This window comes from Myripristis murdjan, chromosome 15, assembly GCF_902150065.1.
Source record: "Myripristis murdjan chromosome 15, fMyrMur1.1, whole genome shotgun sequence".
Classification (NCBI taxonomy): Eukaryota; Metazoa; Chordata; class Actinopteri; order Holocentriformes; family Holocentridae; genus Myripristis; species Myripristis murdjan.
In genome coordinates, this window is record NC_043994.1 from 2,680,881 (window position 1) to 2,705,918 (window position 25,038).

The 25,038-nt window shown below is 39.4% G+C and overlaps 1 protein-coding gene across 1 annotated transcript in view; it reads left to right on the top strand.

Moving 5' to 3' along the window:
* Positions 1–23,333, top strand: part of shtn1 (shootin 1) — a 37,603-nt gene extending 14,270 nt beyond the window's left edge. Inside the window, exons 5-16 of the mRNA XM_030070692.1 lie at positions 4,731–4,899; positions 8,185–8,282; positions 8,837–8,918; positions 10,928–11,022; positions 12,180–12,326; positions 15,027–15,180; positions 15,591–15,708; positions 16,485–16,567; positions 19,778–19,878; positions 21,489–21,539; positions 21,987–22,110; positions 23,147–23,333. Coding sequence (XP_029926552.1) covers positions 4,731–4,899; positions 8,185–8,282; positions 8,837–8,918; positions 10,928–11,022; positions 12,180–12,326; positions 15,027–15,180; positions 15,591–15,708; positions 16,485–16,567; positions 19,778–19,878; positions 21,489–21,539; positions 21,987–22,110; positions 23,147–23,178 — 1,254 coding nt within the window. The 3' untranslated portion in view covers positions 23,179–23,333. The remainder of the gene's footprint in view (positions 1–4,730; positions 4,900–8,184; positions 8,283–8,836; positions 8,919–10,927; positions 11,023–12,179; positions 12,327–15,026; positions 15,181–15,590; positions 15,709–16,484; positions 16,568–19,777; positions 19,879–21,488; positions 21,540–21,986; positions 22,111–23,146) is intronic.
* Positions 23,334–25,038: the final 1,705 nt, after the last annotated feature.

Genomic DNA, 25,038 nt, shown 5'->3' on the forward strand with positions numbered 1-25,038 from the left:
ACTCCAGTGTATAGAATAGTGATATATTACTGCTTTACTAGATGTTGGTGTTGGGTCTTTGCTCTAATGAGCTAGCTTAATCATCTCTATTGTGGAGACATGACTGTTTGCTACTGTAGCTGAAGGGGACAGGAGGGGAGGGGAGGTAGGAGGCTGGTGCAGAGACCTGCACAAAGGGTGCATTCTGTTTGTCCTTTCTATGGCTCATTTTCTCTCCTACCTCATTATCACGTTTCCTTCCAGAAAGCAATGTGGAGGAGGCGAGGGAAGGAACAGGGAGAAGTGAGCAGAATTGGACCAGTTGTTTCCTTTCATCATTATGAAAGTTTATCATAAATCATATTAATATTTTTAACTGGTACTACATGAGCTTTGCACAGGTGCGCTTGCTGGCCATGAGCAGTACGTCCTTGCTGTTTTCAGTCAGACCCATTCAGTTTCTTGGATGAAATCTGGACCACATTCCATGTGGCAAGAAATGCCTGGTCATAGTTTTGGACAGGTTTGGATTCCAGATACCACACAGTGAGCCTCTCATCTGCCAGACCTTTGCTGTGGACAGAAAGGGCCATTGCATAAATAAAGACAGGAAATAATAGATAAGGTGCAGATATAGCTCAGGTTAGCTGCAGAGTGAACAATAGCTTGCATTCTTCTCCCAAATCCTTTCAGCTTGGCAGTCCTGGTACTATAATGAACATATCCCTCATTTTCCACATGCTTTTGTGGCGATGGCCTTTAAATAAATCTTTCCAGGAATGACCAAAAAGAAAGACCTTCTTTCCAAGAAAGAACAGAGTGACCTCCAAGCTCTCATACATGAATTTTATTGCACTACTTGCTCTTTGTCATTGTGCACAATGGACATAAATGTCCAGATTCAAACACAGACCTTAGGATTTGTGTGATGTATATTTTAACCCTTTAAATCCCAGAAGTAACATTTCTTTTTCCTTTTTAATTTTTTACTGGAAAATTGTTTGGTAATCCTCACAATTGTATATCAATACCAATATCAATATCTATCTATCCATCTATCTATCTACTACTGGAATTTTTGACTAATCTCTTGCAAATCTGGGTCATTTCTTTCTCATCTGCTTATTGCTCTCTTTCCAAATGTTTTTGAAAGAAATGAAGTGAATTTATACAGGCTTCAAAGTGGTTCAACATTTGCTAACACCAAATCAAATCGTATGGATTGCTATTTATGTATTAATTACTTAATTACAATTAAAAACATAAATCTCAAAAGAAAGAGTTAGAGGGTCCCCCGGGCAGGTGAACATCAATAACAAACATACAAACAACATCATAATAATAAACAAACAAAAAGCAAACAAACAAACATAAAACATATAGGACTTTAGAGAGCAGAACAAACTACAGACATTACCATTACTATTGCCATAAATTGTGGCTGAAAGAATTTTTGCTTCGAATTACTTCCACGTGCCTCCTCTACTGAGCCAATGCAAAAATTTGCCTAAGGGGAACTGAAAAGCCATAATGTATATGGCCGTGTGTGCTGAAGAGGAACTGCTAAGAGGCAGCGCCCGAACAGCGTGACAGGAGCAATCTATCTAGTTTTTCTTTACAATTTTAAAAGTGTGTTTCGTTGAAGTCTGACCACTGTCTATCAGGCCTCATTTGGTGTCTGCTGGCAGTTTTCCCCTCTCTTCCTGCTTGATAAAATACTAGGTTGGGAATCAGTGTCTGTAACTACACACTCCCTGTGCCTGCCTTGCTGTTGTATTGCTCCGCCTGTTAGCGCTCAGCCAGTCTAGCTCACAGCAGCAGACATGGGCATGATAAGCTTTGATTTAATCATGTCCAAGAATATTCATCCCGTGTGACTACTCTTGTTACGTGCATACACAATCAACTATTGGTTTACTGGGTGCTTAAACACAACACATTTGTTTACCAAGTATACTGTCATATGAAGAAGGCTGGAGCATGAGATGTTCCATACTTAGGCAGAATGTAGACCTTGTGATAGCGTTTCAGCAGTGTAGCTCAGATAAATTCACTATCCGTAGACTCCGAAAAGTGTCAGCATTGGTTTATTGCTCATTTACATTTAAATCAGATCCAAAATATTTGGGGAGGTTTTACCGGAGGAAGACAGACAAATTGAGCTCTGCATTAATTTCCTTGTGCCCGATGATTGTAATTTTGCCTGCCAAATATTGCCAAGGCCAGTGAGAGAAAAAGGGAAAGTTCAGTGTGATTCCTTAACTCCCCAACATTTTGAAGCAGAAAGCAATGATAGAGGGTGCCAGCAATTTGCAACCAGTCAAATCAGAATCCTGATGCTTGACATTTTTGTGTTGATGTCTGCTCAAAGGGAAGATGAAGGGGTCGTGACTTTGTAATAGTGACCTCCGGAGAGTGCTAGCCCGATGCTACGCCAGCCTTGATTTATCTCACTATGTAATTTTATATGTACATCTCTCATCAATCGTAGATTATTTTCAAAAGAGTGTGATTCCATGTTATGTATTGTTGATTGCATTTCAGAAAGAGATGCACTCTGAAGGGCATCATCAAAAGATAGAATTGCTGCAATCTGCTCCCACCAGGATGCCATTAATAAATGCCTCTTTTATGGCTTGCCTTTTTTTCCCCTCTTTTTTCTTTTCCAGCCACTTTTCCTCCTTGAGATGACATCAAGAAATATGCATAATTGGCATCCATCTCCTTACCATAGGCTTCATTAGTGTTTTACTTAGTGATGGTCTCCCTAATTGACACATATGGCTGTCTTGATGATAGAAGTTTTAGAAATGGAATGCCCATAGTGGCAGTTTAGTATGGATGCCTCATATAGAACTGATCAAATTGCACTGAATTCAAAAGAAAAATGCTGCATAAGAGTAGATACATAAGAGTGAGTGCAAATTGCTGCATAGAAATGCAAAATTCAAATGCATGTGTCCCATCAAAAACTGTGATTACATCTAAAAGGAGAGATGTTCGGTGCCTTTTTCCTGTCTGTTGTGCTCCTCTAATGAGATGTCTGTTATTTCACACCTTATCATTTCTTGTGCATGCATCCTGCCACACCCGCTGATTGTAGGGCCAAAGGAATGAGGGAATCAGAACAACATCTCATTTGGCCTGTCTGTCGCTCCTTATCTCTGTGCTCTTTTCCACTGGCTTAATACAGAACACTTTTGTGACTATACAGATTTAAAAACTAGAAGCACTATAACACATGAGTACTATCTGTTTTTGGTGGTTTCATCTCATTTTGAGGGGGAATATATTCCTGAGTATGTCATAAGTTGTATATTCATGTTTAACAATTTCTGTGGCAGCTCTATGTAAAATTGTATAAAAAATATAGTGACCAATATGTTTTTACTCATACTACTAGCCAGCGTTGAGCAGATTCTCACTGTGAAATTCGTATCCAGTTGTATACTTTTAGAGCGTTGAAAGATCTAGATTCTATAGCTTCATTCCTGTCCACCAGATATTAAATAAAAAAATTCATTTGCTCTCCTTACACAGGTTTCCACCAGGTTGTGTAAATTTGTCCAACCATCCAAGCATGCGCATATCACTTCAATCTTAATTCAGTGTATATAAAATAAAATAAATAGATTGTTAGAATGAAAAAAAGCTTATTATGAATGAACACAGTGTCCTTTTCTGACATATCCAATAGATTCAGTCAGGTGGAATCATACATTAGACAGACTAATACACTCACATACACAAAATGAGTAAATAAATAAATGAATAAACCAAATGAAATAGAATTAAATCAAATGAAAATACATTGAAGTGCTGTTTAAAAAAGAAGAGGAAAAAATAGGTTGATAAATGAATAAAGGATATGGAGGAAATGATCTTCAGTTCGTGATGCCTTTTATCTGCTGGTATATTTTGCTCTGTGGATGTCCTGCATATCAGCTCAACAGGACACATTCCTAGTGCATGTAAATGCAGAAAAACATATAGTAGGCTAGAATACTTCCTCATCTCTAATTGACAGTTGGATGGTCTTTGCATAATAAAGGGTCTGCTAAGAATCAACCAGAGAAAGAGATCCTAGGCAAAATCTATTTAAAAAGCCTTTATCCCATTTGGCTAGACCTAATTGTAAGTTCAAAACTGTGGCCAACACATTTCGGCCTGATGGGCTTCATGGTTGCAGATATAGAAGTGACGAAGGTTATGGGGCCCAAATGTTTTGGGCATTTTTTTGAACTTGCAATTATGACTATTCAAATAAAATAAAGGCTTTTAAAGGTGCTGCATGTAGCATTTTAACATCAATAAATGTGTGACCGCATTAATTTTGAGGCATTAGTATAATTACTGGGGACAAATGAGACCATTGCGGTGACAGTGGGTAGCCTCTACTGGTGTCTATGCTGCATTTTATATTAAATACTACTGGATTTGGTGGGAAGTCTGCTATGTTACTTTACAGTACAAAGGAATATTGCTTTACAATACAAAATGAACCAATTTAGTGAGCTGAAGCAGGAAGCAAAAGCAAGCATTAACTGGAAATGTGCTCGTAAATTTGAGAAACACAGAATGCTACACCTGCACCGTGACAGATTCATCGTAGATATCTTTTTTCCACCATTCTGTTAAATATACATGACACTGACATTCATGATCTTGAGCAAAGATTTTGAGCTTTCCTTTCTTTCCTTTTCCTTTTCCCCTCATCTATCCCTTTTTCTTTGTGCCACTCCACCCCCCAGCTGAATCGTCAGAATCGCTCTCTGAAGAGGAAGAGCATGCTGCTGCTCTCCCACCTCGGCCCAGAGACCATTGCTGAGATTAACCTTGAGGATGAAGATGAGGAGGAGGAGGATCAACATGCAGCCAGCAAGGTCTGCCTCTCGGCTCAGTGCCAGTCCACAATCTCAGGTACCAAGTGTTTCACATAAAATGTAGATAAGCCCTCCTCCTACAGTCACGCAAAATACTAGGAATTCACCAGGTAAATACATGGTAAGAACAGCAAGTGACCATGTAATTCCAGCTTCAACAGAGCACGTAAACATTTAGTTATTATTCATCAGTTTGCATAACCACATTGGAATTATCACACGGTAAGAAAGGTGACACCCTAAGTTTAATGATAATTCCTAGGAAGCCCAAGTTTAACGGTATACTTCACAGGAACTAACACTTTCCTTTAAAGTTAATTTTGTATTATGTATTTATTTATTTTATTTTATTTCACCAAACTCTTGACCTTTGCTGTAATCAAAGTGCTAGGTGAAGTAACACTCTGGTAAAAGCAAGTGTGGCTTTTTTGTGTAATTGTACTTTATTGACTGTTTTTTAAGGCCAGTAATTTACTTAATTACTGACCTTAATTACTAATGTACATTTTTACTAATGTACATTTTTGTACTTCACTACATTTTAAATCCATTATAGAGTAGAAATGATCAGTGTCAGATTGTGGAACAGACAGTAAGCTGAGAAGAGGAATCTACTTCTACTTTGTTGGTTCTACTTTTTGTGTTTTCTAAATCTCCAATATTGCTGTACAATAAAAAAACTGCAGTGAGGACCAGTTAGACTTAACTGGCAAAAAAAAAGTGTGGAACAAAGGAGAGAAATATTAATGTGCCGGTGTGACAATGAGTTTGCAGCGTGTTCTCTCCTCCTTTTCTAACTGCATGGAAAAGATCCCAGCTAACCCAGTTACTGTTTGGAAAAAGGAGCTCAGTCACTTTTACTGCCAGCACATTTTAAATGAGACACTTTGGACTTTTTACTTTTCTACTGCAGTCAAACAGCAGAGGAACAGTACTTCTACTTGAGCAGTAAATTGTAGTACTCTTTCCACCACTGACACTGTTACACTGGATTGTTTACATTCTAACAATGCATTACGTTTGATGTTTTGCATAGAAAAGCTTATTTTGCAAAGTCTATAGTGACTACAGCCATCAGATAAACTCAGTGCAGTCCACCTCTGTGGCAGGAGGCTAACAGTTAGCATTTGGAGCATCCAGCCAGTATCCAGCACTCAGTAACAATGAGAGGAAGATAGCACCACTACTGTCCTACAGAACAACTAGAGGGGGAGCTGAAATAATATCACATTTTTAAAAATGGGTGATCTATTGTTTTAACTGATAATTTGTGATTTCTATACAAGATAACTAGTAACCACAAATATTAGATAAATACAATGATGTAAAATGTAGGATATTTCCTCTGAATTGTAGCACAGCACAAGTATAAAATCCCATTAAAATATAAATAAAGTAAAATAGAAATAGTCAAACAAAGTCTGAAGTCCATAATTTCAGTAGACTAATTTCTTTAACATCCAGCTATTACTGGGAAATGTCATATTCAGTTCCTTTACTTTCCTTGTAATTATGACTTAGATGATAATGGATATATTCATACTGGAAGATGCTTTTCCCTTCACGTTGCAACAAAAGGGAGGGATATAATGTCATTCACCAGTGATCAACTCTGATGCATAAAGTAATTAAATCTAAAAATAAGAGATCAGAGATTATTATGTTTCAGGTTCATACCTGTACATTACTAGACTGCTATTCAGGACACTATTTGCTAGTTGTCGCTTAAGTGGCCATTACAAAAAAAACATGGGATAGTTATATGTATTTACTGTGAAGATACCATGTATAGGATTTGCACTACATATATCATAATCAAAGGAACTGCCAGAGCATGTCTATTCTAAGTTTGGTACAGGGGAACAGGTAAAGTTCAATGGGTGCCCTGCTACTCACAAATTATCCTCATAGCATTTGTTCATGTGTTAAAAAAATTTTAACCAGCATTTACACTTAACATGAGATGCTTATTCATTATAATTCTTGTCCTACTTAAAAAAAAGGGCATCCCATCCCTCCCCAAAAATAATTTTAGATGTCAACGACCTTCTTTTCAGCTTAAGTACCCACCTAAATGTCTCAGCATGGTCCTGCTGTGTGCTGTTTTGTATTAACAGATTTAATTTCTCTCCAACTTTGCGTGATTTCAGAACAAAAGTGCTCTGAGATGTCTCTGATTCTTGGCCACCGATGTTCCTACATTTTATGAAATTGACACATGAAGCAGATGATTGAATTTGCAATAAGAGTGGTGTTTTGATGATGCTATTCTGTTCTGATATGTAATCATCTCAATTAGTTTCAATGTGATACATTAAATAGAAATATATAGATGTCTTTAGGGGTACTGTATGGTCCTGGATGCCTCAGTAACGAGTGACAGTGTCACATGCTCTCATACAGCACTAAATTTCAGTTAACATATATTACATTTTCTAAAGTCTAAATTTAGATTTTGTACACAGCAAGTGGTGTATTTGAGCAGTGGAGCATTTTACTCCTTTGGTGCAATGAGAACAATGCCATTCAAACTCAGGTCACACCAAAGAGCTGCACACATAGGCCTTTTGAACCAATATGGAAGTTTCCTTTTGATTCATGAACCTCATTTTGAACACTTCTGTACATTAAGACCAAACTAAATTGGTTCAGAACCAGAAAAATTGGTTTCTAGCTGGAACAAAAATAAATAAATAAAATAGTTGGACCTGAACTGTAACAACAGCAAGAGCGACCATGTACGATGTCTTGACACAAGAAGAGCAATCTAGTGTACGCAGTGAGGAATGCACACACCTGTATAAAGGTTAACTAAAAAGCCATTAAACAAACGCAAGGCTCAACACAGGAGGAGCAAATCCTCAGATCAAGACTCACCAGTTAGCTACACCTTAAAGAAGAGGGACACTCCTTTGAGGACCACTACTGGCTACTGTATCTATGTATGTCCACTCCAACCTAGTGCAAACACAGGCTGCTTTGCTAGTTAGCACCTTTGTTCCAAGAATGCAAGAACACAAGATGCTTGAAACCAGCAGTTCTCTGTCTTCTTCAAAGAGAACTGTGGTGTGGATCAATAGGAGTGAGAAAACAATTTTAGGAAATGACCCCCAGAGTGTTTATGAGTGCTAAGAGCAGTTTGTCATGCTAGGATAGCCTACAAAATCAAATCTGTACCGACCCTTATATTTAGCTGTTTCTTCACGTGTGTGTAATTGGTATTAGAGTGTGCATCAGGCTGCATATCTTTGTCTGAATCCAAGTCCATCATTCTTATCTTTGATTATAAGAATTGCAATGAGACTTTCTTTCTTTCTTTCAGAGCTGCAAAAAAAGTTGGAATTGGCACTGGAGGAGAAAAAGCAAGCAGCCACTGAGCTTAATGCAATAAGAGAGCAGCTGAGAGAAACCAGGGAAGAAGTGAGTATACACAGAATTTTAGGGTTTATTTATATTACTTTGACCCTATCCCTAATTCAGTACAATTTTTGACATAACAGCTAGGGGGACGTGAACTAATATGAATGTTACGTGATCGATAAAAACCGTCTGTTTGTTAACACAGCACATGTAGCCTACAGTGAAATGGCCTGATGCATTTTAGAATCCTGTATTCTTGTGGCAAGACAAAAACCAACAGAAAAGCTAGTTATCTGGTGTTTACCTGATAGTTTTGAGTTCAGAAGTTAAGTTACAGCGGAGATTATTCTTCTGTAATGCAGAAAATCATTGTTGTTTCGGGTCAGTCGTCTCATGCATACAAAATGAGGTGAAGTCTGGATTATGACTGACACTGCAGGATTCACAGTGAATGATGGATGTTGCCATGAATTCATCCCATGCCTTCATCTTGAAAAACGGCTATTGTTTTAAAATAGAGCTGATACAAGCTAATATATCACATGTAAATTAAAACAACTAAGATGTATTTTTTCTCTTTAATTTCCTCTGCTCTCTTCCTCCCTTTTTTGCAGCTGCTGAAAGAGAAACATGATAACACTGCTTTAATCGCTGAGACGATGCAACAAAAGAAGCTCTTGGGGAAATATAACAGAGGTCAGTGGGCATCTTCTTCTTCACAGGAACATTTTCACATCCAACTGTGCACAAATCCTGAAATGAGAAGAATGTTATCAATGTGGCCGCAATCCTACAAAGCAATTAAGAAACCCCTCTCTCAGGTGCTCTCACTGAAGTGACCTTGAGTGGTGTTGCATTTTGCAGAGGGAAAAGTCAAGTGAAGTGTATGCCCGCCCCACAATGCAGATAGTTATACTAAATGTCTGGAAGCTTAAATAGAAAAAATAGCACAGTTTTTGGTTTTTGGTTACAAGCTGACAGGTGAATGGCCTGGATGGTTGGTTTTCAGGGTTTTAGACTCAGATTTGATTTGAGTCATGTTGGAGAATAGCCAAGGTGGTGTTAACTGTAAGAGGTCCACCTGGGACAGATAAGACACTGTGCCCTATGGCATTCTTTTTTAATGGGGTTTACTTATTGCTGACATTTATCCTTGAAGTAAAGTTGCTTAAGGAAGGTTAACACCAAGTTCACTTTGAGGTATTAACTAAAAAGATGTAATTAAACCTAGAGCCAGAGAGAGTATTAGAATGTCCTAAACAAGCAAAAGCATTGCTACTTTGCTGAAACTTTACCTAAAAGTTGAAATGCTGGTGTAAAAATCTGCTTAAGTGTAGCCTCCAGTAGCTGGTTAAAAATGAACTCATGAAGACATTAATGAATTATTTTTTAGAAAAGGGAAGATGTTATTGCGATCTTTTCCAATTAATTCTAAAAGGACGAGAGGACAGAGTTCAAATTAGATTCTTTAACTTGGAATTTAGTAATTTGGAAATTACTAAATAAAGTGTACAAAGTAAAGCCAGATTTTTCATTTATTTGGACTTTTTTGGTGCGCCATTTCTTCAATTTTGCCCCTTTTATGTCCCTTTTTCAAACCATTGATCCTAACATTCACGTTACCTACACAACACAACACTCACATTTCTCCTCACTGACTGTGTGTCAGACCTTTTATTGTATACACAAAACCTAAAGAATAAAACACTCAGTCAGCTTGAGGACCTTCAGTGAACATTTGTCAAATTAGATGGCATTATGTCATGAATATATGGCAAACAAAGTAATAATATTGAAACGTGAAGACTGAAAATAGAGCATTGTTTTATTAAGCATCAAGAAAGTCAGTGACCTAACAATAGTACTTAGGGACAAATGTATTTAAATAAAAGTAAAATTACACAATGAAAACCTTGAGTACAAGTTGAGTCTCAAGTCATCCTGGTTATAAAATCAGTCCGAGTGATCAAGGTCATATCCAAGTCAAGCTTCGAGTCCTTTTGAGTCCAAGTGGTAGAATCATTTCAAAAAAACACATGCACTCACATCTGTCACCTTGAAAGCCAGTTTATTAGTCAGAATGGTGAACCAGAGTTGTGGATTTCTGTCATTTCATCTATCTTATCTATCTTATTTATTTAAGAACTTTAATGATAAAAAGCTTGATTGACGAAATACCTCCAGATGTTAAAGGACCATACCAGTGTTTTCTACTAATCTTTTCCCAGAGCAGGCAGTTGTATTTTGGAACTTTGATGCCATTTTTCATCAAACTTTGCTCACTCCAGTGTTCCATCACCATAATAAAGCCACCCACATTTGTTTTCCTAAAAGCAGCAGCACTGTTGAATGAAGGGAAACAGTCCCTCCGCCAGAAAATAGTCCCTGGGGAAATGTTTGCTTTCCACAGCCAAGTATCAGTTCTGTGGTTTATGAATGGTGACGACTTTGCTAGCCACAGAGGCAGAACATTATAAGGTGGAACAAAATTCATATTTAAAAACTGAGGGATTCTGATTATATGTTGTGAAAGCTTAAGTTCCCCTGCATGATTTGCAAAATGGTTTGTTGCCATGTAAAATGTAAATTTTAGTAAATAGGCCAAATATTCAAAACCACTAGTATGGTCCTTCAAAGAAGATAGAGGCCATGCACAAAAAGTGAAGATAAACTTATTGTGGGAAACTTGTTATCTCTTTTTCCAGTGTCACAGTTTGCTGTGCAGGAGTACGAGGACTTACAGGAGAATCTGAATCTGGAAAGGGACCTGAGGGCAGAGGCAGAAAACTTTGCCAGAGATGTAGGTTTTGTTATTGCTCCTGATGGCTTTTCCTGGTTTTAAAGGCTGCGTTACAGTAAAGGGATGCTGTTTTCTTAACTTATTAGGCTGTTTTAGCTGTTATGTTATTTCCTCTTACCTGTTGGGTTGTCTTATCCACATTATTAAAAATCTGTTTTGAGTAAATATCTTATGAAACCACCAGTAGCCATATCAATATCAATGTATATAGTCAAAGATATTGTGGTATTTGATTTTGTCTCTCTAAGATGCTGAAAGTATGTTTTTGTGCTTTGTTCACCTCCCTCTAACTTCTTCAGAGGTGTGGTACCTTCCATTTTCTGACATCAGATTCTACTAGTTGCCTTTGTTGGGCCTCACAGTTTCTGGATTTATACGTTCTGTTTCCATATTAGATCTCCAGGTCGCTGCAGTTGTATCCTCTTGTGTACCTGAAGATATTTTATCTTGATTTCCTTCTTCTAGATGCTCTGATGATGTTCTTCTCAGGCCTTGTTCAGGCTGCAGGCAAATCAGATTCATTTCTCAAATCAGATCTTGAAGACATCCCAGTCCACACTGTTTATGTGCAAGTGATCAGATCAGATTTGTGTGTCCTGACATCACCAACTTATCTGCACAGGTTGCTATGGTAACAACATAGGCGTCAGTAAGTACATGCGCTGATGACACAGCTTTCCAACACAGAAGCAGGAGAAATGTCCAGAGGCTGTCGGCAGACCATTATTATTTCAGCGTTGGTCCTTTTTAGGCCTTTTGTTCTCTGTGTCGTCCTCCATGTGGCTCTGCTGGCAGCAGCAGGGATTCTGCTCAGCCTCTGCTGCACCTCCCTCACTCGGGATCTGACGCCATCGCTGTGAGTCACGTTCAGAGTGACGTAAGAGACACTTTGAAATCCTATTGAGTGTCCAGAGCGTCCGCACTGAGACTCATCTGTGCAAATCCAATTGGAATCGCATTTCAAACCACCTCCAAATGTGGTTTGGATCTGATTTGCAAAAATTGCATTTCATGTGGTTTATTGCTCTCCAGACTCTTAAGATCAATGTTGATACAATCTGGATATGACAAAAACAGATTTGAGCTGGCAGTCTGAACAAGGCCTGATTTCCTCCAAATACTGGAATCCGACTCTTAACCTGTGTTCTTTCCTTCAGATGTTGGTAGAGCAGGAGAAGCTTAAGAGACAGAGTCAGATCCTGATTGAGAGCTCCTCACCCAGCCAGGCCCTGCAGGAGGCCCTCAGCCAGATTACCAGCCTCACTGACAACATGGAGACACAACGGCTGGAGCATCAGCACCAGGTCCATCCATACAGCTGTTGAACTAGACTTGTGATCACATCTACAGTTTAATTGGCATTAAAATGTCTTAAATCTCTTGAAGGTCTGAAAAACACCACAGACATGGAGAAGTATGTTTTGGGATTTATTTTCTGATGTGTCTGATGTTTAACCACTTAAGGAATATTAACTATAGGCAACCAACAACTAAAGGCAACCAACAACATAATGAGAAAAAATTTTATTGTATTACAAACTATCATATTTTTATGCATAGAAAACATAGCAAACAGGCTTTTACCATGGACATTATCTGCCCTTTGCGACAAATTTGCGTCGCTGTTTATTTGTATTTTGGAGTTTTGTATTCATGTTTGGGATGCAGTGTATTCATATTTGGGATGCCTATGCCCTATGTTCTGACCGGACTGAACTCTCCTCCCTGTAATGAAAATATCAGTACATCATTTTATATTTTAAAGATTTTTTGGGGGCATTTCACTTTTTTATTTGATAGTGAGAGACAGGAGAGGCAGGAGAGAGAGAGGGGATGACATGCGGCAAGAATCAATCCCAGGCTGCCACAGTAAAGACTAAACCTTGATACAGTACACTGTTTTTAAAGTCATAGTTTGGATCCTTGCACATATAGTGGTACTTGCTGCTCCATGAGAGTGTGATACATCCACCAAGTTTAGCCCATTAACTCCTTCGCTGTCAGAAGAACAAGAGCTTCACTGAGAGTGCACCACTCCAAAATGAATAAAATAGGTACAGACCAGAGAATAGCGTGATTTTGATGTTGTGAAATGTTGTGAAAGATACATAATACATGTTTTTTTTTTTTTTTTTTTTAGCTTCACTTTCAACACTCTTTCCAGTCCCCTGGCTTCCAAAATGGTGGAACTATTTTCTGTTCGTGTATCATCACGCAGTGGTTCTCCGGTCCCATGTTCAACCTACAGGGTGACACAGTGGTAGTGCTATGGCAGACAACAGTCTGCCATTTTGGAAACCAGCTGGTTGAAAACAGTGTTGAAAGTGAAACCAAAGCGACCATGTTGCCGTGCATTTCCAAAAACAATTTTTCAGCTTTGTGTCGCCATTCAAAATCATCTGTTTCAGTGAGTTTGAAGAAGTACACTCCTGGTGAAGCTCTCATTCTAGTGACAGGGAAGGAGTTAATGGACCAGACTTTGTGGATGTATTACACTCACATGGAGGAGCAAACACTGCTATATGGGTAAGAATCTGTACCATCACTTTAAAGGGAATGAGAAGAGACTGATGACTGCTGCCAGCCCTTACCACACCTGCAGATAATGCAGCCTTCCATATCCAGCTTCTTTGACCGCTGCACTACCACCACTTGTCACAAAATCTCCACAAATCTGTTGTGAGTTTGTGTCATGAGCTTGCACCACTGCCTTCACCTTGATTCATGAAAATAGAGTTTCTCTAGTGTTGCTTGGCTCAAGATACAACATCAAGATTCAAGATATAATCCAGAGAGATCTGTGAAGTGCTTGAATAATGAAATGTATGCCTCAGGATAAAGCTTTATGCCTGTCAAATGTCAGACTTCAGTATCAGATCATGGGTAACAATCAGCCAAAACTGTGGTATACAGCAGTACTTTTGCACGATAACTCATTAGCAATGCTAAAATAGCTATATCTATCTAATATCTTATAAGGAAAAAAGGTTTTGCCTCTGTGCTTTACACCTCTAATGCCTCCATAATTCATATGGGTCAAAACAAGAATTGTTTAGCTGGTTAATTAGAGGGGCGAAATGCCTGGTGAATTATTATGGGCCATGACAGAAAACCAAGGGTAGTGACCTGCCACATTCATAGTGATAAGAAGCAGCGTAGCCTCCGTTCCCTCCCGCCGCCTCTGGCACTGATGGAAACCAATTATGCCTGAGTGGGATCACTGATCTCTCCTGGTGCTGGGGTGGAGGTGAGCCATGCCCTCCATTTAAAGAACAATTAAAACCCTGGTTAAGGAACTAGGGCTGGGGGAGTGGGTGACTGAATGTTGACTGGCAGCTACCCATTGCTGCCTCTCAGAAATTATCACTGCAGGAGCTGCATGACAGTACCCACTCCAAACATAGCTCTTTATCGCTGTTTTTAAGGTTGTTGTTTTTTTAAAGATCATACCGGTGATTCTGCAGGTTTAGCATAATAGCTACAAAATGTATAGACATTTCTGCTGCTCTTTTCCCAAAGCAACCAGATGTATTTAAGAATTTTCTTCACATCAGTATACCATCACTGTGATAAAGTCGTCCACATTAACGTAGTGTAGTTAAAAGCAGCAGCACTGTTGTGTTTTGATGACTTGATCATATCACTCATGATCAAATCACTGTTACGGCCCTTTTAAGCTGAATGGTGGGAGACAAACATATTTCTTTGGTTTATTATTGCTTTTTCCTGTCTTTTTTCTTTTTCTTTTTTTTTTTGAAAACAAAAGAAAAGTAGGAGGAATGTCCTGTTAAGAAATGTGTGTGAAAAGAGAGTTGATCTCTTTAAGTGTCATTACAGAGTGGTTCATGCTGAGTGGAAGTTAAGCAAGTTTACTGTTAACTTGCTCAGGACTGTCTCCAGGCACGGACTCTCCATGGCAAAATCAAGCACCTATTCTATAATATAAGTGTGTGTGTGTGTGTTTGTGTGTATTCTTATGCGTTTTGTGGTTCGGTCATCCTCAGATAAAGCAGATGGAGGAGAGGCTGAGGAGCAGCAAGGCTGAGAAGGAGTTGATGGCATTGAGGTGCAAACTTGAACTTGTGGAAGAGGAGAAGAGGGAGTACAGCGAGAAGTGTTCCAAGATTGAGGTGGAGGTCAAGGATCTGCGGCATACTGGTGAGGAAATATTTGGAACTGTAGGGAGAGGCCTCATTGAGTGGCATTGTGCTGTACACTATACAGCACAGCACTGAAATACCATTAAAGAGGGAACACTGTGCACACAATAATCCCAGTTGGCCCCACTTGAGTCAAGGTATGGCCCTGAGATTTCTCTGCACAATATTTGATGCTGGCAATACATTTAAACTGCCACAGCGGTCACGCTGGGCCTCATGTGGGCACTATAAGTGAAGAACTCTTTTGTCTGTGTGAAAACCTAAGGTCGCTCTTTGGTATGAGAGGCCTTAATATTCTTTGGTTAGAAAAGCTTCCTTTTCTGCTCTTGGGACTATTGCTGTATGTGTTGTCTTTTATAACTGGATGCTGCTGTCTGTCTGTCCGTCTGGCTCATCATGTCATCACAGTTGAGGAACTCCAGAAGAAGCTCCAGGCAGCAACCAATCCACCCCCTGCCCCAACGCCACCACCCCCGCCACCTCCTCCACCTCCTCCAGTCCCGGCACCCACCTCCAACCCTCTCAGGTTTGATGAGACACAACACTCCCAGCATAGCTTCAAAAGGGTAACAGTGTATTTTCAACACAGTACCCTAGAATATCTTCAACAAAGTCTTTTCTCACTCACACTTTCCTTGGATAGTCCTCAATGGATCTTCATAAGAGAGTTAAATATTAATAAGAGCTCAGTAAAATACCAATAAACCACAATTTACATTACATATGCTACTGCTAATTACTAGAGATGAAGTACTGAAACCAGCTGCAGACTCGACGAGAGGTAGAGAGACATCTCCAAACAGACTTATTGCAATCATCAAAGCAAACGGTGCCAATGCTAAGTATAAAAGGAAGATAATGTGAGTACTTATGTAACCAATATGTCTTAGTTTATCAAATTCATTATCAGAAATGATTAGTCTTTTTGTTCTTGTTAACCTCAATTTAACGGGATTCAACATCCGGATGGCTTTGATTTAATGGCTTTTCACTTCAGGCAAGAAGGCAAAGAAAAACAAGACAATCTGAGTGACTATTCACCATTCATTCATTCATTCATTCATACATTCATGCTGTGCTGCCATAAAACTAATTGTTGTAAACGATATGCTGAGTATAGGATAGGAGGAGCATAAAAAGCAGGTTTTGGGTTTTATTGCAAGGCTAAGGCATGATCGGTGTTCCGTCACGTTTTTTTAAAAGACGACTCTAACCATGAATTAAGACCTTATAAGGCCTCTGAAAGTAACTGCCTTAATTACTACCAATCCATCTCCACATCCTCTGTCCTTTCTCCTGAAGCTCCCTCTTGTCTTTGATCCGGAAGAGAAGAGACATCGACACTGAGATCCCACTAGTGGTCCAGGATTCAGCCAAGAAACCAGGTACAAATCAAATGTCTCCAAATCTGCAGTCTACCCACTGCTGCAAAAACTTCTACCCACATAGCAGGACGCTAAAAAATCACAAACATACACTGTAATATAATTAAATTAGTAATATCGTAATTAATCTCAGAATAGTTCATCTTGATCAATCACATTTTTTAACTGCATGTTTATGTGCCACATTTTGCAATTCAAATCAGTTTTCACGTCACAGACTCACATGAATACAGTCACAAATTTTTGGCTCGAGATGAAAAATTTCAACTCACACGAATACACGATCCAGTGATGTGAATGATGTGAATGTGGTTGCGTCATTGGCGACGCGGTAATTCACGTCATTTGCATCGCTCGCTGCAAATTTAGATCTGTTTGCATCTTAACATTGACTTTGTATGCAATCACGGCTCTTTAAAAACTCACTTTGGATTTGGTGTGAACACGCCAGAGGAGTTCAACAGGTGGTGACATCACTAAGGTTAGCTCGTCAGCTCAGAATGGACAAGTGTCATTTTAATCCCAAGTGGCAGCAGAATCCAAAATACGCATGGCTTGAGTTCCCAAGACTGTAGGCTCTTGAGTCTTGTGACAGTCACTGACACTCACTCTTTCTGCACTTTCTGATCCTAATCTACTGCATGCCTGGTATTTTTTTACGTGATTATCTTTAGTTCAAATAAGAGCTTTTATGAGCAAAAGGCACCATGTGAGGCCATGGAGAGGAGTAGGAGCTCTTAAGGCTCATTTATGCTCAATGTTAAATACATTTATTGATACAAAAAGAGCCTCCTGTCTGCACTGTTTTCAGGAAGCATACAGATACGAACGAAATGGAGCAGTACCGCCAGAAATCATGGGGGCAGTGTAGCTAATACTTCAAACAAGGCTGGTCTATTAACATCACACAAAGAAGAGTTAAAAAAAAATTGATAATATTAGAGAAAGAATTCCATCCTCCGTTGTGATGCATTTAAAGACCGTACAGAACACCACTATCCACTCCACTCCACTCTTCCGCTTCTGCCTCATTGTAGCAGGTCCATGATTACGACCTCCTCCACCGTCACCACGTTTGTTGCAGTCAGAAACTTTTGACTCTAAGCTGCCCCCTAGTGGAGTTATTGCTTAACATATGTGGGCAGTGACGGTTACACTGTTTGTTACATATATATTTATTTTTGTACATAAAGGGAGCATAAATGAGTCTGTAATACTACAAATACACATCTTTTCATGTTATTGGAGGTCACACACTCACACACACACCTCACACAGCTAAGAGTGTGAGTATTAAAATAAAATGTTTTATTAGATTCAAATCCTCCATACTGATTTCCATTATATCCCTCATACTCTTCTCCAGTTTGACCATGAAGTTGGCATTAAATGTCATTTTCACTGATAATAAAAAGGTCTTTTAAGGTCTTTAGCTTGGAGAAGCCTGGGACACCCTGTATTAAAATAGAAACGTACTGATGTCTGAGCTAGCCTCTAGGATTCTGTTGTTAACCGTGCACCCTGCTCAAGAACAGGGAGACGCTCGCCATATATTTAGACATGCTTTGTGTAGAACCAGTTCAACAGCTGACCTGCATGATGGGGCCAGATGTTGCTGTTCATAGATTTGTGATGCGACTGCTTCTGCAGATTGAACTATAGATAAGTTAACCAAAATCAACAAAATGTTTGCCAGTGCATTCATATAGTCTTTTGCATGGTCATAATTACTGATGGATATATGTTCTAATTATATTGTGTAAAGAACTCTCTCATGATATGCTTATCTTGTTTCCCACAAGCTTCCTGTCAAACATGTCATGAGGTGGTGCCGCTGTTTCTTGAGAATGTCCTGTCTCTTCTTGCTCCCATACGAGGATTTTAGAACATTTTTTATTTGAGTGTAATCGATCTAAAGTATGGACAAGTATGGATGTTCTCCATATTCTTAAACATATGCTGTCTCCATCTGCAAAATCCTCCTGCGGTGATTTATGCTCATTCTGCATTTATTCTGTCTAGGACTGCTATTTGTCATGCATCTGAGAGCTGGAGAACTGGTCTTGAATCATATTTTTGCCTTTCAGATTTTTTTTCCTTTTTGCCTTTTTTCTTGCCAATTTCACTCATGAGTAGAAGGACAAATATTGCAGCTAGTGGTGTACATGAATTTGAAACTCTAGCCTCCACCACTGGCCTATTAGGTCAGCATGTTAAATTCTTCAATTTGCACAAACAAAAGGCAAACCTTGACTTGTGGGAGCAGGTGGAGCGTCCATGTTGACTGAATAGGCTATATGTCCTCATTTTGTTAAATAGTTTTTAATCCCTGACGCCTGAATTGGGCACTATGCACCGGGTGTTTGTTGGAATTACATACAGGGCTAAATAGGTGCCACCCAAGGATCTTTTATTCTGACATCTGAATAATGGACTCTTTATGAGCACTTTGGAGGAAAATATTTTAATATTGCTGTAGTATGAATTGGCTTTTGTGTGACATTTTAAAGGCATCTTACTGACAATAGGACCATTGTGTATGTCACTGAATGTGAGATGTTAGAAAATTGAATATCAACATTACTTTGCCAACAGGCAATTACAAGATTGGATTTTTTTTTCTTCTTTCTTTTTCAAGTCTTTTTTGAACTTCAGGAACTCTCCCTTTGTTGCAGAACTTTTGAATGAAAAAATGCCAAATAGTATTTTTGTCCTAGACCACTGAATTCATTCCGGTTTAATTGTTATAACCTCACTTGCCAAAAACTTGAACCCTATGTTTTGAAGTCTGAAGCACAACAGGGCTGAAAAATGAATGGCTACAAAACAGCATCATGCATAATAATGATGATAATGTTGATAATAATAATTATTTAATAATCAGAACTTTCAATCTATGTCTATGAGCGTGATCTCAGCAAAAGACAAAACCTAGAGCTGCTCCATCAATAGTTTGTAATAATTTTTTACTTTTTACATCCAAATGAGCTTTATTTATTTGTGGGACTGATGGTAATGAATGAGAAATTATGCTCCATATCCTCTCAAAATCACTTCATCTCACTTGTGGTTCTTGGCATTAGCTTCCACCAAGTCAGCCTCCCATTCGCTGCCAGTGGAGCAGCTGCCAAATACAGTACGTCACTTAATGACATTAAGCTCAAGAGTGATGAAATGTTCTGTTTGTCTCTTTCTCTCTCCCTGTGCCAGAGGTGGATATTAAGCAGCAGGCAGTAGATGAAATGATGCAGAGGATCAAGAGAGGGGTTCAACTTCGACCCGTTAGCCAGACGCCTCATAGAAGAAGACGGGTATCGTCAACAATTTTTCAAACCTTGAACTACCACAACAGTATTTTAGAATTGTGTGTGTGTGTGTGTGTGTGTGTGTGTGTGTGTGCGTAATAAAGTAATAATCTACCGTTTTATATGAAGAAATGTCTAAGCTTTGTCTGGTAGCTCTTTCCTGTGAAAAATCCTCTGACAGAGCGGAAGTGACACATTAAAATTTTCCAGTTTGTTTGTAATAAACAGAAAAAAAGAACTGGCTAATCAGCATTAAAGGGATAGTTCACAACTGCAATTTCATTGTACAATGTCTCAAAAGTTTTTTGTGGCAGTTTATAGAAAATCTGCTACACATCATAAAACTCAAACTTTGTTTATCTAATAATCGGAGTGGATGAAGGCAGTTATCTTTCAGAATGTTGGCTGGGGGGAAGTCCACCTCAGTGGCAGGAGGCTAACAGTTAGCGTTTGGAGCATCCAGCCAGCATCCAGCACTACTGTCCTACAGAACAGATAGAGGGGAGTGAAATAATGTCACATTTTTCAAAATGGGTGAACTATCCCTTTAAAGCATGGGGACCTTTTGGCCTGTTGGTACTGCTGTAGTGGGCTAATCAATTTCATTTTGTAGATGCTGGATAACAATGTGAAATGGAAGCATTTCACATTTCATCTTCCACATGATGAGAGTAGTGATGAGAGGAAGATGGCACCACGATTGTCCTATGACATTTTATCATATTTTTCAAAATGAGCAAACTGTCCCTTTAACTTTCAGGTTTGCTTGTAATCAACAGAAAAAAGAAGGTGGTAGTTAACATTACAGCCACTGTGGCTGAAGAGACAAGGGAAAGAGCAGCACCCCACAAAAACTCAACCTTCATCAACAGGAAGCCCAGTATTGGACACTGTTTGATTGACAGGTGGTCTGTGGAGGATGGAGCACAGAAACACCACAGCACCAAAGACAGATAAAAAGAAATACCTCAACTATAAGGACGTACCACCAAAGGTGTAAAGAAGAATGTATCCCAGCAATGAGCTCTTAACGTAGAAAGTGTACAAGCTGCAGCACAGGGCAGTGAGGTTCACAGGCTACTGGACTGAAGCGCTGGACACTCAGCCAAGACACAGGTCTGCTGTGCCTGCACTGTCTCTGCTTCCATGCTGAAATCATCAAACTAAATACTAGTGCCAGATTTATTCTTGAATCTGTTTTCATTTTTTGTAGGTTGTTTAGTGTATAGTCTTCAGTGCTCTTAAATCCATCAGTGTGTGTGGGATTATCTAAGTGTAGCTTGTTTTGATAAAACATGACACATGTCGAAGACATCTTTTAGTCTGTGTTTCTCCGCCACAACAACCCCGCAAAATTAGACAGCATTAGGACCTGTTCTACCAAGTAATTATCCATAATGTGAGGATGGGAAAATTGACTTGTGACTCAAAATGATTCTATGTTGACACATTTACTCCTTTTAGAAAATATACACCCTAGTGCCTACAATGTCGAGCCTCTATGGTAAGAGGAGTAGTTTAGCCTCTAAGTGCTGAATGAGGAAAAATAAGTATAATGTGTCAAACTGCTGTTTATTTACCAAACCCATTTTTCCCACTCCTTTTCCTTTTATCAGATGGAGACGCCGTCCTCTAGTTCTGCCATTCAGGAACTTAAAGGAATCATGGTAATGGGACTTTCAAACAACCAAATATCCTCGCAGACAATATCTGCTTTTTGCAAGTATATTTTGAGATGATTTTTACTGGTTGAACTTTAAATGTTTTGTTGTCAGGAGGAGAGACTTGGTTTTGCAAGCAAGAGAATATACTGTACATGCATGCTTTAAAGCTGCAAAGCATTGTTTTATAAAGAATTGTAAACTCACAGTGATGGAGAGAGCCAGAGGTCAGAGAAAGGGAATCCATTTTGTCATGGCTTTTAGGTTACGGTCATCATCAGTCCAAGGTTTTAGAATTGTTTTAGTGGCCATGATGGGTATTATAGCATTTGTAATGCTTACTGTATGTCTTTAATAAAATAAGCTCTAGTAAAAGTGATGTAAATACTGAAGAAGTAAAAGCACAAGCTTGAATATACTAGATATGTTTGTTTTTCTATTCAAACTTCCCAGGAGAATTTCAATCGGTCCCCCCCCAAGCAGAGGGAGCGGTCCCCGGCCGCAGACAGGGATGGAGAGCTGCAGAGGATCCTGCTGAAACGACGGGGTGCACTGGAAAGCCAACAGCACACCACCAGTGAGTGTTAGCTGCCTTTTGTCTGCCAAACAAAACTTGTGACCTTTTCACTCTTGGGAAAGCTGCCATTTAAGAGTCAGTGCTTTTTGGTGAAATTTACATGCTGTTATGTTGGTAAGTTTTGCAAATAATAATAGATGCACTGTAGAAATGGGGGCTTTCTTGTGAAAGAGAAATAATGGTCTTCAAAGTCACTCATTCCTTGATGTTTGAGAGCCTTTGTTTAGACTTGGTGATGAAACTCTGGTCAGTCAGTGAATGAACAGATTAGTTGATATGTCGACTGCACCATATTTTTTTTAAAGCAGGTAAGAATATTGTCTTATAAGTTGCTCACAAAGAGGCATCCAGCACAGAAAATCAGACAAGTTCAATGATGAGAATCCTGCCTGGACACTTAAAGGGATACTTCACCCATTTTGAAAAATTTTATATTAGTTTGATAGAATCGCTAGGACAGTAGTGGTGCTATCAAATAGTTACATTAACAAAGTTCGAGTTTATTTGAGTTTGAATTTATTCTATTTGAGTGGATTAACTCAGCTATTTTTAAGAGTGTTAGCTGGGGGGAAGTCCACCTCAATGGCACGAAGCTAACAGTTAGCATTTGGAGCATCCAGCCAGTATCCAGCACTCAGTAACAATGAGATGAAGAGAGCACCACTACTGTCCCACAGAACATCTAGCAATATCACATTTTTCAAAATGGGTGAGCTAAGCCTTTAATTTCAAGACACAATGAAATGAAAAATGAACTCTTGACCTTGTTAGCTAACTCTCTATTTCAGCTACATTTCCATAACATATGAACAGTCAATAATTCATTACAGACATTTTGAACAACCCTCACTCAGACTCCGTGGCCGTGTCCTGGTGCCTGGAACTTCTTCAGTTTTGAATCCTGCACAGAGTCCAGCCTCAGTTCTGTTTCATTAGGAATCGTATCGCAGTCAGAGGCATAATGTTGCCATTTTTACCTAGTTTGTGAAAATCCCCACACTGTTGCCTTTTAGTGAGTGTGTGTCTCTTTGCACAGGTCCTCACTCCATCCCCTCCCCTGCAGTGTGACGGATGCCACCGGGCCGAGGCTGGCCAAGACCAACACCCACCTATACAGATCGTGTGCCGGTGATTTGTGATCACATGACAATTCAAGATTAATTTATTGCATTTCATTCTATTGCACATATAGCACAACCCATTCTAATAATTACATGTATTAAAGAGGCGATCTGAGATCTGTTCAGTGAGATGAAGAATGTACAAAGTGGATTTCTACATACACAGATTAAAGTGAAGAATAGGAAGCCTGCTTGTGTGTCAAGTTACAGTTTCTACAGTTCAGTTTTGCAACCAAATGCACAGCTGCATGAGCGATTAATACTTGGCCCATTTAATTTTGCTGAAATGAAAGAGTTTTTTTTTTTTACCATGCTTCCTGTTAGGGCTTTGTTCAACTTTTTCCAATACTGAAGGTGAAGCCCAATTTATTAATGCACTCTTTGTTTGTGCAGCAAGAAACAGTCGACCAGCTATTGTAGCCTTGAGCTTTTGCCAAAGCAGAGTATGTCTTTGAATTGGTCTGTCTAGACCAGTATTAACCTTGCAGCCTCCCAGTGAGCAATTACGGGCCACTGTGGCAAATTTTGTTTCCACTGCTCCCCTCACTCACTCACTATCCCCCCCTTGTCCTTCTTAGACCACCATTTTGTTTGGGGCACTGGAATATCTCCTATCTGGAGCCTCCTTTATAACAGCATCTTATTTATGGCGACACACCAAAGACTAAATATTAGCCCGCACATCAGCATGCTGTATTTCACTTAATTGGCAACCTCCTGCTTTAGAATGAACTTCAGTGTTTGGCCACAGCATCTCAAGGTAAAAGGAAATTCCACCCTCAGATGCTCATACTCTGCTCCACATCATCAGCTTGTCATTTTCAGTGCATTCCAGGAGCTATTTTGTGATGAAAGCCCTTTTAGGACGGGAGGAGTTTTACACATGGAGGCGGGCAAATGTGATCATTAGCAGAGCATGTCTGTCATTGTAAACTCATGCAAATCTCCATGTCAGTAATTCTGAGATCAACATAGTGTTCCAATGCCAGTAAAAGTGGTGGCGAGTATTTCATTTATTGGTGCAGCCAGTTTTCATCCCCCTGCCGTGTCTGTTCCAGGCTCAGGTATTTTTGCCCCGTATGCTGCATTCAAGTTCTAAGAATGAGAATTGTAAGAATGGGATGGCATTTCATTGCTAGAAATATTTGTCTTTGAATTGTTTGAATGCCCACAGTCAAAAACATTTTTTTTTAATTTAAAATGAACCACAAATGCTTGCAACAAACATCATTCACTTTTTGCAAGTAGATTTGTTTGTATTATTGTGAAAACAACTAATACCTTTATGTTTATTATCTTTTTATTATCTTTTATTATCTTTCTAATGCAAAATCACATGACTGTATTTGTACTCAAAACACAATATGTCTTATATGTCTTGTGGCTGCATTGCTCTCTACTCTGTTGACATCACTGTCAGTGGAGTGATTGGTATTTCTTTGCCCTCTATGATGGATCTGATTTTGTGCTGTTACACTCCACTGTGGCCCAGCTGGCACTGTGTGGACATCAAGTCCTGTTGTCTTGCTCCTCCAGCTGAATGTTTGCAGACACTCTCCCCTCTGCAGGCTGGCTTTGGGGCCCTCATCCTCTTGGCTAATCTTGACTGGACTTTGTTGCTAAAATTTCACTTTGTTCCTGATTGTGGCTGTGAGGCTAAATGCTAACAGCGGTAGCATCTGGAGAAGAGCGTGCTCTTCTTCAGTCTCTGGGACACTCTGGGACACTGGCCAGGTGTTCCCAGTTACCTCTTGGCACCTCGGCTCCACCCCTCCCAGGTCCTGCAACACAACGCACCCACACCGGC